The sequence below is a fragment of the Medicago truncatula genome, chromosome 7 (genome assembly GCF_003473485.1).
Source record: "Medicago truncatula cultivar Jemalong A17 chromosome 7, MtrunA17r5.0-ANR, whole genome shotgun sequence".
Taxonomy (NCBI): domain Eukaryota; kingdom Viridiplantae; phylum Streptophyta; class Magnoliopsida; order Fabales; family Fabaceae; genus Medicago; species Medicago truncatula.
In genome coordinates this window covers 3,135,255-3,151,412 of record NC_053048.1, presented here as the reverse complement: position 1 = coordinate 3,151,412, position 16,158 = coordinate 3,135,255, and the positions used below count along the sequence as shown (strand labels likewise).

The window sequence follows — 16,158 nt, the reverse complement described above, 5'->3', positions numbered from 1 at the left end:
CTCATATATTTAACTACAACTTAATTATTATTATTATTATTTTTGGTGATGTCCGGGGTTCGAATCCCAGACCTTGCATATATTATGCATTGTCCGTACCAACTGAGTTAAGGTCACGGGGACACAATTTTTTTTTTTTTTTTTTTGTGGTGGCCGGGTTTGAACCCCGGACCTTGTATATATTATACATTGTCCTACCAACTGAGCTATACTCACGAGGACACAACTTAATTATTTATCACTAGATATAAGTGGTGTTGGGTTTTTTAAATAATTTTTTTAACGAAAATTGTCAAAATTACAACTGGGTCTCTAAATTGTCAGGAACGACCCTGACTGCAAATGTGACCAAGGGTGTTTAACAGTCGTAGCATCCTAATATTTGTTGCATAAAATGATTGAATTAGTTATTAATTCTTTTTTTTTTTTGCAATGTTTTGTTGTTTATTGATAGTTATGGTTGAAAATGCGGTTAACAATTCTGTTGAATCAAAACCAAGTGATAATAAAGTAGACATTGTGCCTTAATATATTATCGAAGATACATGGAAAATTAGAGATGATATAATTAATTGAGTTCGTTGACAAGCAACAAAGGTGGAATTTACTTTTATTATAGATAAATCCATTTTAAAGAAACTAATCTTATTGTGACTGACAGAGATATCACACTTATGAGTGTTACTGCCACTGTATTCCCTAAAACAACCGCATTACTTTTACAATTTCATATTATTAAAAATGTTAGAGCTAAATGCATTAGAGACCGTAGAGCCAAATCTAACGATGTTAAAGTGGATGGAAAAGTAAAGAAATTAAAGATGTGAAGTTCATTGAGTTAGTTGACAACATCATGAAAGTTTGGGATAATGTGGTTTTTTATCTTTCATCCACCACCAGGAGAAAAGTTTAATATGATCTAGTAATTGATCGAGATTTTGCTCCTCATTACGACAAATCTATGAGTTATGCTTCTTCCCAATGATCCATAAATAAACCAAACTAGATCACGTGAAAGCAATGACGAATATCCTTCTGAAACCAATATGAACCACCAAATTACAATGCATGCACGCGAACATCTGACAGTTGAATACACGAAATCCCCAACCAATGCATGACATACGAATAAATGCTACCAAAGAAAATGTATTCCATAAAAAGATAATTAATGGTTTCCTCCTTTCTCCATCCACTTAAGCACAACAAAGAACAAAAAGGAACCACGTTGCAACGTACTTGAGTTTTTTTTGTTGGAATCCTCTTATTAAGAGTTATCCAAATAAATAACGAAACTTTGAGCACGACTTTGTTCCAAATGAAGTATGAAATAGAATAACAATCATGTTGGACATTTTAATTTAGAATTGTTGGAATTCTGCTCTTCTCCCAACACATTTTGCTCGCGCCCAACTGCTTTGTCAATTATATCCCTGTGTGAGTTAAGTCACGCAACATGACTTAACTCACGCACCTTATAGCTTTGCGTGACTTAAGTCCTATGGCCGCTGCGCGAGTAAACTCACGCATGTTAGTCGTTTGTCAGAGCTCAAAAACACACATTTTTTGGAATTTGGTCAGCTTTTCAACCTTCAATCTGAATGTAAGAAAAAAACAAGAAGGGGAGATTGAATTGTGTTAGCTTTTTCTTCGTTTCTCCTAAGCTGAAAACACTGATCAGAAGCAAATAGAGTTCTGCTTCTGAAGAGATTTCCAGAACTAAATAGCAGCGGATAAAACAGAGAGAGAGAGAGAGAGAGAGAGAGAGAGAGAGAGAGAGAGAGAGAGAGAGAGAAAGAAGAAAGACACAAAGCAATTATATAGGTTCCTTCCACAAACCGGAAGTCAGTCATGTCCCCCTTGCACTTTCAAGGAGAGTTCACTATAATGTAATATCTGATTACAATTGCTCACTGCTAAACTTAGCAAGAGACTTCAAATGCTCAAGCACAACTGCAAGAGACTTCATATGCTTCTGAACACAGTCAAGAGACTTCTAATGCTCAAGCACAACTGCAAGAGACTTCCAAATTCAAACAGAATTACAAAGAAAAATGTTTGAGGTTGAACACTTGATATACAATTAGTGGTGTTCACAATACAAATCAGATACAGACTCGTAAGACTCTAGAATTTCTAAGATATGAACTTTGATAAGAAATTCTAAGTGAACTTTTGATGCAGAACAATTTTGACAGAGTTTAGGCGCTTTCAAATTGTTGTTGAGTCATGTAATTCTCTAAGTCTTCACTCCTTTATATAGAGGTGTAGAAAAGAGATGTTGTCACATTGCCAGCACATCAAAATAGAGTCGTTTGAAGCTTTGATCAATCACCAATGATCTTTTGCCTGATATGGTTATTGTCCTCTGAAGGATCAATTTCAAATCCATTCCATGTATGTAGGATCATTGTTGCAGGCAGAGTTGTTATCCTTGTCTTGTAGCAGAGACACAAACTGAGTAGTGGAGATAGTGGTTGTACACTTCGTACAATTGTACTTTGTCAACGCTCTTCAAAGAACAAGCATCCAATGCCTTCAAATCCTTTCAAAATAGTCGTTGCTCCACTTTTCTAGTCTTCTGCATTGTTTAGATGAGATTAAATTCATTGAACAGCCTTTGAAGATTTAAGTCTTGCATCTCCTGATGAACTACAGTTTCTGGTGATCTTCATCTTCTGATGAACTTGCTTTTGATGACGTCATTACTTCAGGAGCACTTTTGTCTTCAGGAGCACTTCTCTTCATATGCTTTAAGCTTCCTTTTTGTTGATTCCTTTGCTCTCTTTTGTTCTTCCAGAACCTACTAAAGATATCAAATTTTTGTCTATGGTCATGTACACTTGAACAAATATTAGCATATTCAATTGACAATTTTTAATACCTTGTTATCATCAAAACTCTCAAAGGGTAATGTTAAACACATTTTTTTCCAACACAATCTACACGTTTTTTACAACCTTTACACGTTTTTTTTTACTACATTTATGGTAGTTATAACCTATATTACCATTCTCACCTATAAATATCCCTCCAAACTTCCACATTTTCTCACACCATCTCACATTCTCTCCTCCTCGCTCTCTCCCCCTATTTCTCTTCTTCTTTTTTTTCAATAGTCTCTAGTCTCTCTCTAGTCTCTTTTTACCCCTTTGAGGTATAAAGTGGTCAGTTTTGAAATAAATAGTGAGTAGCTGACTTGGGAAAGTGATCAACCATTGGGATAAAATTAAATTTGCTTCTTTTTACCCCAAATTTTTTTTACCGTGGGTAAAAAGAATCTTCTTAGGGTTTAAAAAGAACCAGATTTAGATTTAACCCAAGGATTGATGATGTTTTTTCCCCAAGAATGCTGCTCACTATTTACCCCAAAGCTCATCACTTTTTACCCCAAGAGTGTAAAAAGAAAATAAGTAAATTTAGTGAATTCTAATCAAATGTATCAGTTATTCTATGAATTCTATTAATGAAATGAGATGTTATATGTATTAATTTTTTTCATTTCTTTTTATTTATATTTGCTTTTATTTTCTGATTTTATATTTAATGAATAAATTTGAATAAATATTAATTTTGTTCATTTCTTTTTATTTATATTTGCATTGATTTAATGAATAAATTAGAATAAATATTTATTTTATATGAATAAATAAATTAGAATAACGTAAATAAATAAATTAATTTGAATAAAGTAAATAAAATAGAATAAAGTGAACAAATAAATTAGAATAAAGTAAATATATTAATTTAAATAAAGTAAATAAATTAGAATAAATTGAACAAATAAATTAGAATAAAGTAAATAAATTAATTTGAATAAAGTAAATAAATTAGAATAAAGTGAACAAATAAATTAGAAAATAAGTAAATTAAAATAAAGTAAACAAATAAATTAGAATAAAGTGAACAAATAAATTAGAATAAAGTAAATAAATAAATTAGAATAACGTAAATAAATAAATTAGAATAAAGTGAGTTAAGTCACGCAGCGTGACTTAACTCATGCAGCATGACTTAAGTTGCGTAAATTTTAACATTTGCGTTACTTAACTAATGCAAGGGTATTTTAAGTATTTTAGTTGGGCGCAAGCAAAATGTGTTGGGTAAAGAGCAGGATTCGAATTGTTGAAGTTGGCTTTGGAGTTGTTTGTAGTTTGTTATTTGTCCCACATGGATCAGGTTCCTGGGCTATTGAGTGTATAAATATGTTTGAATACCTTCATCATTTGAGTTAGGGTTTGGGATGAGATTTAAACTTATTTAACAACAAGAGTAATGTTAGTAACACTTTCTTTTCAACACTCTCTCCAATACTCACTTTTTTATTGGCTTAAATCATGGTGGATCTCACACTTTAGAAATAGGTTCCACTTAAAGTGATGAGTCATACATTAATTATATTCAATAAGAGAATGAGTGTTGAAGATAGTGTTGAAAAGAGAGTGTCTCTGACATTCTTCTTAACAAGAATATGATAAACACATTTTATCAAATAGCCAAACTCCGATCATATTTTTAAATTCATTTGTCTTACTTAAAAAAGTGTTTTAATTTTTTATATTGTAGAATTTAGTTGAAGTATTTAAATTTTTGTGAAAAATTGTTAGATTTAATTATACTCCCTCCATTTCAAAATACATGTCCATTTTGGAGAAATTGCAGTAACCAAGGACAAGCTAATTTGACACAAAAGTTCCTATTATACCCTTGTCTTTGATTTCCTCCATTTTACATTTATTTACCCCATCTCATAATTACTCCCAATACCAATACCAAAATTAATTAAATTCAATCATCCTTCAATACCAATACATACTGGCAATACCAATACATATGGTTCATCTAGTAAATCACATTGTTTTTGCTGCGGTTATGTATTGAAAATAGCATGCCAATATAATTTTTTTTCAACTTCTCTTATCATGCTTCGGTTATCAATTTTTTTTTAAACTCAATTGAAAAACTTTCCTCCAAAATTTATACTCTAATCTTAAAATGTTTCCCACCAAAGTTAAATTAAAATTTGTTTTTCATTTTTTTTCGGTAGTTTTAATTATAAAAACTCAATTTTTATAAACAAATTAGAGAGTCCAATTAATTAGGAGTAGTTAGTTACGATGAATTAAAGTGCAGTAGTCATTGGAAAATAATTTTTTGGAAGAGTGCATGAGTAAATCTACTTAAAATTGGGTCAACATTTATTAGTGGAAAATAATTATTGTGGAGAAAATCTAGAATCCAATTAATTGGTAGACAAGGGTAAAATAGACAAAATGTATCCTTAAACTATGAAATGGACATGTATTTTGAAACAAAAAATTTCTTTAAAATAGACATGTATTTTGAAACGGAGGGAGTATATTTTTAAGAGAAAGAAGCATATAAATTTCAAATATACCATTCTTAAAAAGTGTAGAATACTACATTTAAATAACACTAATGTGAATCAAAGTTTGGCAGCAATATGTTCAGAAAAAGAATAGGCTTCAAACCCACACTTCCCAACCTTAAAACCCTCAAACAAATCCATGCTTTGATGATCATCAACGGTTTCAACAACAACGTTAACTTCCTCGGAGATCTCGTCTTAACAATCTCAACCTCACTTGTGGGTCCCACTGCAACTCCAACCGTCACAAACTATGCACACCAACTGTTTGCTCAAATTCCCCAACCAGACACATTTATGTATAATGTCATGATTCGAGGTTCATCTCAGAGCCCTAATCCTTTACGAGCTATTTCGTTGTATACGGAAATGCATCGACATTTTGTTAAGGGTGATAGCTACACTTTTCCGTTTGTTCTTAAGGCGTGTACTAGGCTTTTTTGGGTTAACACTGGTTCGGCGGTTCATGGAATGGTTTTGAGACTTGGGTTTGGTTCAAATGCGGTTGTGAGGAATACCCTTTTGGTTTTTCATGCTAAATGTGGTGACTTGAACGTTGCAACTTCACTTTTTGATGATTCCTGTAAGGGTGATGTGGTTGCTTGGTCTTCACTCATTGCTGGTTACGCGAGACGTGGGGATTTGAAAGTTGCGCGGAAACTGTTTAATGAAATGCCTGAGAGAGATTTGGTTTCGTGGAATGTGATGATTACTGGGTATGTTAAGCAAGGGGAAATGGAGAGTGCAAGGATGCTTTTTGACGAGGCCCCAGTTAAGGATGTTGTTAGTTGGAACGCGATGATTGCGGGTTATGTTGTTTGTGGATTGAGCAAACAGGCGTTGGAGTTGTTTAATGAGATGTGTAGAGCCGGGGTTTTCCCAGATGAGGTGACGCTGTTGAGTTTGTTGTCTGCTTGTGCTGATTTAGGGGATTTAGAAAATGGGAAAAAAGTACATGCTAAGGTCATGGAGATTAGTATGGGAAAGTTGAGTACATTGTTAGGGAATGCTCTTATTGATATGTATGCCAAATGTGGTAACATTAAAGAATCACTTGATGTGTTTTGGTCGATAACAGATAAAGATGTGATCTCGTGGAACTCGGTCATTGTTGGGATGGCATTACATGGACATGGTAAGGAATCGCTTAGTCTTTTTAAGATGATGCAGAGGACTAAGATTTGTCCAAATGAAATCACATTTGTTGGTGTTTTGGTAGCTTGTAGTCATGCGGGGGAAATTGACGAGGGTTATAAATATTTTGATCTTATGAGTAGTGAGTATAAGATTGAGCCAAACATTAGGCATTGTGGGTGTATGGTAGACATGCTAGGACGCGCCGGACTTTTAAAAGAAGCGGCTAAATTCATCGATTCTATGAAAATTGAACCTAATGCAATTATTTGGAGGACTCTGCTTGCAGCTTGTAAGGTTCATGGAGATGTGGAGTTGGCAAAAGTGGCTAATGAGAAGCTGTTTAGTATGAGAAAAGACCACAGTGGTGACTATGTTCTAATGTCAAACTTATATGCTTCGCGAGGTGAGTGGGATGGGGCTGAGAAGGTAAGGAAGTTAATGGATGATAGCGGTGTGACGAAAATTCGCGGCTCTAGCTTTGTTGAAGCGTGTAACTGATGAATATCGGTTGCTGTTGCATTGCAACCATGTTTTTTTAATTGTGGTTGTAGTGGCAATTACAATGTCACAATTTTGAAGTTGCAGAAAAATCACAAACATTGCAAATAATTACATACAGATAATTCTGATGTAATTGCAGCCACATTGTAACATCAGAGATCTCTGTAACCTTGATATTGTAGTGTAGTTTCAATTGTGATTTTTTGAATTGTGATTTAAAACATTAGCCAAAACTATAGTGTGTAGATGGTAGCCAATTGCAGTCAATATTGCCTAACTGCATTCATATAGCTAGAAACTCAAATTGGAGAACTGTTTTTAACTGTCCTTACTGAATTCATTAAAGTGTTCCACAAGATAAAATAAGCTACTCGTTCATAGTATTTTATTCAATTTTACTCATCAATTGGAGTTCTTGAAGGTTATATAATTGGAATGAAAAATAGCTGAATTGTTTAAAACTGTATGTATATCTTGGGAGTAACCAATTATCACAATGATTTAAATCTAATATTAAATCGGCTCCAAAGAAAAGGCAAATTCAACCATGGATCACTTTGATAGGCTGTTCAATGTTGATCGGTATTTAAAAATCGTCTGAAACTCTAATAAAATGGATGTTGTCTTTCGGAAATTGAAGTTCATGGTTGTCTTTTTTCTCTTGGTTAAAACGGTAACTTGATTGGTGTCAGTTTGACAAAAATACGGAAAATGTGTATCTCAAAACTCAACTCATATGTTTGTTTGTTTTTTTTGTCGAAATGACACCAGACGAGTCACAACTTTAGTCATAAGGATGAGAAAGATCATGAACTTCTATCTCTTAGAAGCTGTGAAGCACATATATTTCAAAATTGATGACATACTGTATCAGATACATATCATGCAGCGATATCTGCCTGATACACCCCGATACGTATCTGGAGAGTACCCGACAATTAAGTTTTATTTTTTAAAAAAAAACAATTGTCTGATACTTCGAATATATATGAGGGATATAGTGGTGGAAAAACGATATGCACAGGGTACATGATTTTTCTATTTTTTTTTTTAATGTTGTTTCTTAAAAGGAAAAGAGCAAAGAATAGTGTTAACTCAAATAACACTTAAGTACCGAATATCAGTTCTTTTTGGGACATAGTATGACGGTAAAAATGTTCTATTTTTGGGATATATATAATTGACTAAGCAATAACATACTCATTTTCAGATATATCATATATTGAGTAATTGTCACTTTTTTTTTTTTTTGAAGGATGTAATTGTCACTTTTTTATTATCAATATTACTTGTATTTATATTTTGTTATTGTCCACGGAATGTTGTCTCTTTTTGTTGTTTTGAGAACGTTATTGTTGTTAATTGTCATGTGAATGCAAATTCATTGTTGTGTCTCGTTGTTGTTTTATGTTTGTTTGGTCACCATGTGGGACTAGGTTTTACGTCTCTTTTTTGTTGCTTTTGAGTTTTAATAGATAGTTTATATTTTGAGTTTTAATTTATAGTTTAAATTTAATTTTATATTAAAGTATCCTGGCCGTATCGTATCTTGAATTTTGAATTTTTTTCGTATTGATGTCGTATCGTATCATGTATCCAGGCTTCATAGCTTAGAAGTATCGTTGACTATCGTTAGAATTTCAGGTGATTTCTAAGTGTTAGTCTATTGTGGACCCACCTGTCAAGATGATCTACCATAGAACCTTCCCAATTAAAGAAAAATATTTACTTCTATAATAACAATGCCACAAATATTCACTTGTCTTTTCCAATTCAATGAAATATAAGTAATTGTATAAAAACTAGCATGGAAAATTAAGATAAGGAGCTTGTGAATAAAAAGTCAATACAATGATACAAACATTGAATATCAAACATAGAGATAAACATAACACACTCACACTCACACATTTTTCTTCAATGAGTACAAATTAAAATGAAGTTACATTGATGGTACAAAGAGTATAGAATGGTTTAACGTCTTGATAGAACAAGAGCAGACAAAAGGATTAGCATTATGAAGAGAGGAATTGCAATGAAGGATCCAATCAATGAACCAGAAATTCTCTCACAGAAAGAGTTATATTGCTGACAAAAAGCAAACCAATTTGCTTTCCTATTCCCTTTGTGTGCCAAATAAACAATAGAAGCTGCAGCTGAAGAACCAGCTGTCAATAAACCTAGCATTACCTGCATATATATGGTATAAAGTTTATTAATCACGGTCCAGTGCAAGTGGTTGGTGCGCAATGTGAACAAATGTCATAAAAATCGAATATTACGATGATTTTTACTCGTAAAAAATGTATCCAGTTAGTTAACTATGTGTACAACTTCAATTCTCATTAAAAAAAAAATCTTTATTTTGACTATGTAACTTATCAGCATATATGGTATAAAGTTCAATAATCATGGGTCCAGTACAAGTGGTTGGTGCGTAATGTGAACAAATGTAGTAAAAATCGGATATTAGGATGATTTTTACTCGTAAAAAATGTATCGAGTTAATTAACTATGATTTTTTTATTCACATATTAATATAAAAATAAATTGTCATTAACAGATTAATACCGTGTCCAAGATTATGAATATAACCCTAGTCATTCCAGCACTGCTCCTTATGATATGCAAGATGGATAGAGGCAGAGAAAGAATCAGGTAGCCACTCACAATAGCACTAGCAACTACAAAAAACCTGTATTTAATTTCAAAGACCAAGAAAAAGAGATTAGTTTAGCATATTAATTTATATCTTATTCCTCTACTCTAAGCATTGTCAACCATGGTTAGTCGAGAGGGGATGTGTAACTTACTTGGTTGAACTAAGAGATTAAAATAATTATATTAGTAACATAATAATATTAACATACTAATATTTATCATTAAAAAAATAAATCAATCAAGGGTGGAAATGTTTTTAAGCAAAAATAGTGTAAAGGGTATCACTATTTGCAAGTCTATCTCAATTTGGTTAGCAGCACACACTATCAAAAGGTGAATATCCTTTAAAAAAAAAAATCAAAAGGTGAATATTAGAAGTACATCATGATAAATCATAAAATGTATTAAAATAACAACTCTTAATTTTATTTTTTTTCATTTTATACTTTACTCTTTTTTTTATTGTTCTACTTTACTTTCTTTTATGAGTCAAATTCATTATTTTTCTACATATATATTTTTTTGTTATTTATATATAGAAAAAATTACACATAAGTGAAAGGCAGACGAGCAACAAGTTGTGCCGCTAAATCTTTTTTCATGAAAATGTAACACCTAGATATCTATCTATATTTTATGGCCCAACACATATTGAGGTTTAAGATAAATTTTATGAGGAAGATTTATAAAAAAAATAAAAAAAAAAAAAAAAAAAAAAAAAAACAAATCATTTACTAAAATTGATATATTTAGACAAAACCAATATTGATATTGACAGCTACTAAAGATAAGATAACCTTATTATAAGAAATCAAGGTTAATAGCTACTAAAATTGGTTTAGTGAAGAATTTGGATAGTATTCATGAGGTCCAGTATTCAAACTTCATTGTCTATATTGTCAACAAAAAAAAGGTTAAGGTAGTAACCCATATTTAAACTACAAAATGAATAATAAAAATTAACAAATTAATTAAATACATATATACCTCAATGTTGGAAGATCATCATAATTGGCCCTAAACCTAACAAACTGAGTAAAGAATGGAAGTGACTCATCTGTAGTTCCCATTGCAATTGCACTTGCTAAGGTAGCTACAATTGCTATCAACCTTAATATAAAATCAAGTATAGACACTCCTCTTTTCATGTTTCCCTTTTGGTTGGATGTTTTTTCTTCACCAAGTTCAACATAAGTTGACTTTGTCATTTTTCCTAAGAGAAAATATTAGTTTGAACCTTAATACTTGAAAGGAGTTTAAAGGGATAGAATAGAATTGATGGTGTACTTTGAATAGAAGAATAATGGCTATTTATAGCATGATTCATCCATATGCTACATATAGTGTGGTGCATAAATTAATTAAAAGACCCACATCCATAAACTATAATTTTATACCTAATCAAAACAAACAAATCCATTTGTTTGAAATAATTTACCTTTCCTTGAAAACACAAAAAATATTGTTCTTTTATTACGAAAAGCTTTGTTAATATATATTATCTTTTGTTAAGAGATTACACCTGCCGTACTAGCTCTATGTTCTAAAATTGATATTTTAATGGTGTTCATCCAACTCCACTAAGATGTCCATAATCAGAAATATTCTTTCTTTCCTAAAAAGGGTCATAGGACAGAATTGGACTTCATTCACATGTGATGGGACATGGTCAAAACAGATATTGATTTATTATTTGTTTCAGTATACAACCATATCATTATAATTAAATGGAATAAAGGAGTGACAAGGACATACAAAATTGGTTTGATGATTAAGGGAGTAAAGTTATTAAGAATTAAGGAGTCATATAATAACGAGGTTAAAGATTTGTTATTACCTGCAGCATAACATTAACATTTGTTAACATTTGTGATTGTAAAAAATATTAATAAAATGGCCAATCGTATCTTTTTTTGTTAGTCTCTAAGGTCTTTCTACATAAATCTCTTTAGGAGGAAAATATGTATGTGTGGATTTCATCGGGGTTTCACCACTTGTGAGGTTAGGGGATGAGGCATTTACGGTAGGATAGACAGTCCTAAAAGTTACGTCAAGCAAAATAGTCAAACATGAGAAAGCATGTTCCGACAATCAACATGATTTTATATCATTTGTTTGTGACATGTTTGGCTTCCTAGCACTAGAGGTTGTTGACCTTCTACGTAAAGTTTAAAGGGTCATGACTCCTAGGTCTATGAATGTTGTGTTTACGATAATTGGTTTTGCTATCCAAAAAGGTTAGTGGCGTAGCTTGTTGTCTGTATGTCTTCTATTCATGTGTAATTAATCATTGATATCTAAAAAAAATATTTTAAGTCTCAAATTATCATATTTTATACAAAATCGTTACAAATTAAATTAGGCTTAATACATGCTTTGGTCCCTTAATTTATTTTCAAATTTCATTTTGGTCCCCTAACTATAAAATGTCTCAATTTAGTTTGTTATGTCTTCTGCCGTTACCTCTTTTGGTCCTCTCCGTTAGTTTGTTTTCAAAAATAGTTAACCCTTGTCCGCATGTCATTTAAGATTGGTGATCAATGACTAAATTTGAAAATTACACAAGTATACAATGGGCTCACAACATATAATCATTTATATTTTTCTTGATTTTTCTAAAAATATAAATTTAACATCACCATCAATCTTCATCTTTTTATATATTTTTAAAATAATTTGTATCCAGATTTTTAAAAATTAAAATATTTTTCAGAATTTTGTAGAAAAAAAATTTAAAAACAAATCTGACCTTTTTTTTTAATTTTTTTTTTTTCAAATTTTGAAAAAGATTTTATAAAATTCAGGAATAATTTTATTTTCATATTTTATAAAAATCTTAATTTTTTTAATATATTTTTCAAAATTAAAATATGTTCCAGAATTTTGTAAAAAAAATTAAAAATATGACCTTTTTTATAATCTTTTTAAAATTCAGAATTCTGGATTTTTTAAATTAAAATATTTTCCATAATTTTGTAGAAAAAAAAAATCTGACCTTTTTTTGAAATTTCGTAAAAAAATCAAATTTTTAAATCATGGAAAAGATTTTATAAAAATTCTGGAATATTTTTTTTTCTTATTTTAAAATCTGAATTTTTTTTATATATTTTTCCAGATTTTTAAAAATTAAATTTTTCTCAAAAAAAAATCTGATCTTTTTTAAAAAATTTGTAAAAAATTAATTTTTTTAATTTTGAAAATGATTTTATAAAAATTCTGAAAAAAAATCTGGAATATTTTTTTCTTCATATTTTTTTACATATTTTTGGCTTCAAAAAAATCGGGTTTTAATCATTCATCGTAGGCTACAATAAACCTACATGATCCAACGGTTTCTATTTGAAAAATAGATCAAACAGTTAAAATGTAACGGATAGGACCAAAAAAGGTAATGGAAAAAGACATAAGGGACCAAATTGAGACACTTTATAGTTAGGAAATCAAAATGAAATCCGAAAATAAGTTAAGGTACCAAAGCATGTATTAAGTCATTAAATTATTTAAGGGTAAAAATGCATTTATTTATTAGTTATTGCCATTTTTCTTGAAATGCATATTTATGCACTTAAGTATCTTTAATTTACTAAAATGCATAAATAACTAAAAGTTTATTATCCTTAAAAGAAAAGTGAAGCATAACACCTGACCAAAAAAAAAAGTGAAGCATAACACCTGACAAAAAAAAAGTGAAGCATAACACATACACAGTATATAGAAAAATGAACCTAAATTTATCCTTCATTGGATTATTTTAAACTAAATTTATAACTACTCAAAATTCACCAATCGAAGTACTCAATTTTAGTTCAAATTAAAGAATCCTAGTTTACCCATTCTTCAAACTTAGCTCACATCATGCAAAATCCTTTATATTTATTCAAAAGTTTAACGAAATATCTAAATTTTAAAGTTAGTGTAAAATAAATCTTCTAAAATTATTCCATGTCTCAAATGTATCATAAACTGAAATTAGGCGGAAAAAATTTGAATATAACTATTTGTTTTGAGTATGGTTCAAGTGGTTCATCCGGGTCAATCCAACGAACTTACAAAGGTATTTATGGGTCCTCACGTAGGATGGTAGTGAAAGTTTAACTCATAACCTTACGGTTAATTAACTTCTTATCAATTGTGTTAACTTTCATCAAAGAAAATTTAATTTAGTTTTTTTGGTGTTAACTTTTCGATTCTTAGGAAAAAGTGACTGAAAATCTAAAGCTCGTCTTAGAGGTAAGTAAAGTTTGACCAAAATTTAATTTAGTTTTTATCTGGTTTTCCCATTTGTTCTTCATTAATTTGTTGCCATTTGTTGCTTCATTGTAATCACGTTTTTCTCTATTTGTTCTAACGTTTTCTTATAAGAAGGCAATGCAAAATGCACACATAATGAACATGGCAACATTGGCTAAATGGTTCGAGTTGATGATTTGTGGCAGGTCACATGTTCATGTCATAAAACAGTGCACTTCACAATTTTGTTGTCCCACTAAAAGTATATTAGGATCAGACACTCTATCACACTCTAAATGATATTAAGTCACATCATCCATTTTTTTAATCTTTGTCTTGCTACCGGTTTCTTCCGTAACTCTTATAATATAAAACGTCTTATATGATGTTAGACAAATATTAAGTGTACTTTTTATCTAGTTTTGATGCATTTTTTATTGAAACATGATTTATCATTCTTCAGTTTGAGGTGACGTTTTAGACGGTTTGAACTATAAAATAATCGATATGTTAATTTGGTGCCCATGGTTTGATTGAAATTATTAAAAGTCGGAAGAAAAAAAATGACGGTTTATCTGGTTTTCCTTGTTCTCCTATGCTTTTTTAATTAAAATAAAATAATAAAATAAAGATTAAAGTGACATTGTTTTGAGCCTCATTTTTTTGCATTTTTTTAGTATGAACCAAAACGACGTAGTTTTGGCTTTAGCCAAACTCAAATGCTTGGAGGGTACTCCTCTAAATATTTCATGTTCGATTCCCCTAAAGTCAATTTCAATGGGTTAGTCTGTATACAGTTTTGCTTTGACTTTAAACGAGATCTCTCACAAGTGGACAGTGGAATTGAACCTCTCAAATTAGTCAGTTCACCATTACTGGTTTACCATCGTCGAAATACTTTTTTTATGACCAAAATGAGTATGGCACGACACCACCACCATATTTGTGTTCCTTGTGTCTTCCTCCTCTATCATTTTTTATCTCAATCACAACTTGAAAGTCATGCTTCTCTTAATAAAAAAGTCACATTGTCGCCTTGAAATCGAAATTCCACCCACCTTATACACATATTGTGAAATTTGAGACCAAATTTGGGCTCCTCTAAGTGTCTTCTTTCATTACCTAAACTTAGAATCACATATCTCTGCATTTCAAAAATGAGATTCCTCCATTTTTAATTGTCCTTAATTGTAACTATGTTCAGTTGTATATTTTTCCATTATCAATTCAAAAAAATCTTTCAAGTTTTTCTCTCATTTTCTCTGATATCATAATTATTAACACAAAGATTGAATGGTAGATAACCCATCATCCATAAAAGCGATTACGATTGTCTTCCATTAAAGCAGAGAAAGCGTTTAAAATGTTCAGCGAGGGATACTCGAAAGCACAAATAACTAAATATTTAGTACCAAAGCAGTTTTATTGAAGCAAGATTTATCATCTCTCAGGCGAACGTTTTGAAATACAATCCTTCTTCCTTCCACCTTTTCTTTGCAGTAAAAACCAAAACCCTTCGCAAATACTGCCAAAGCTCTCTAATCCATTACTCCTTTTCAAACCGAGTTCCTCCATCACTCCTTCGCACTTCTTCTTGTTCTTCTTCAAAGATGTCTACTAATCCCTCGATTCCTCAAGCGGACCTTTACTTTTTTTTTATTTTTTTTTTCTATTTCTGATTTTGTTTTCTATTTTTTGTGTTTCAGTTGATTTCCCATTTGATCTTGATTTATATTGCCAATTATCATTGCCGTCATTGTGATCACGTTTATCCATATTTGTTCTCATTATAGTTCTTGAATTTAATTATCATTTTATCTAAATTAAGGAGGGTGTATTCTATTAGAATTCACTAGGATCGGATTCGATACAAATAGACCACACACCCCGCTGTTTTTCCAGTGTCATGTTTGATTCACTGATAAACAAACATCAGTGACTATTATGATATTTAGTTTTGAAGAGTATCCAACAACCTAAACAAAGAGCAAGACTAGCATCCAACAGTTGAATCCTCAGAGCCTCTTGTTCTTAGTTCATTTAAGGTCAAAATTTCCAGACATTTACTTATAGGAACATTATAAACAAACATCAGTGACTATCATTTAAGGTCAAAATTGTAAACCACCTTGTAATATTCTTGGCAGGTTGGCACTATTGCAAACATCAAATACACTCCAAACTTCTTTCTTAAAATCACAAGAACCCATGCTTTAAACAAGAGAATAAAATTTTCAACC

At 31.0% G+C, this 16,158-nt stretch overlaps 2 protein-coding genes across 2 annotated transcripts; one reads left to right on the top strand and one right to left on the bottom strand.

Annotated features, from left to right (window-relative positions):
• Positions 1 to 5,409: 5,409 nt before the first annotated feature.
• Positions 5,410 to 7,390, top strand: LOC11422415 (pentatricopeptide repeat-containing protein At5g15300). Its single transcript, XM_003621216.4, has one exon. The coding sequence runs from the start codon at positions 5,465 to 5,467 to the stop codon at positions 7,022 to 7,024; it is 1,560 nt and encodes a 519-aa protein (XP_003621264.1). The 5' UTR covers positions 5,410 to 5,464; the 3' UTR covers positions 7,025 to 7,390.
• A 1,479-nt stretch (positions 7,391 to 8,869) lies between these two features.
• On the bottom strand, positions 8,870 to 10,953 carry LOC11415242 (casparian strip membrane protein 3). Its single transcript, XM_003621215.4, has 3 exons — positions 10,676 to 10,953; positions 9,599 to 9,722; positions 8,870 to 9,217 (listed from the first exon to the last, which is right to left on the bottom strand). Exons 1-3 carry the CDS (start codon positions 10,894 to 10,896, stop codon positions 9,002 to 9,004), a joined length of 561 nt encoding a protein of 186 aa, XP_003621263.1. The 5' UTR covers positions 10,897 to 10,953; the 3' UTR covers positions 8,870 to 9,001.
• Positions 10,954 to 16,158: the final 5,205 nt, after the last annotated feature.

Excerpts from the sequence above, each read along its gene's own strand:
- LOC11422415 (XM_003621216.4), top strand. The coding sequence starts at position 5,465 with ATGTTCAGAAAAAGAATAGGCTTCAAACCCACACTTCCCAACCTTAAA.
- LOC11415242 (XM_003621215.4), bottom strand. The coding sequence starts at position 10,896 with ATGACAAAGTCAACTTATGTTGAACTTGGTGAAGAAAAAACATCCAAC. Across the intron at positions 9,723-10,675 it reads GATGATCTTCCAACATTGAG|GTTTTTTGTAGTTGCTAGTG; the intron begins GTATATATGTAT and ends AATTAAATACAG. Across the intron at positions 9,218-9,598 it reads TATTCATAATCTTGGACACG|GTAATGCTAGGTTTATTGAC; the intron begins GTATTAATCTGT and ends ATATATATGCAG.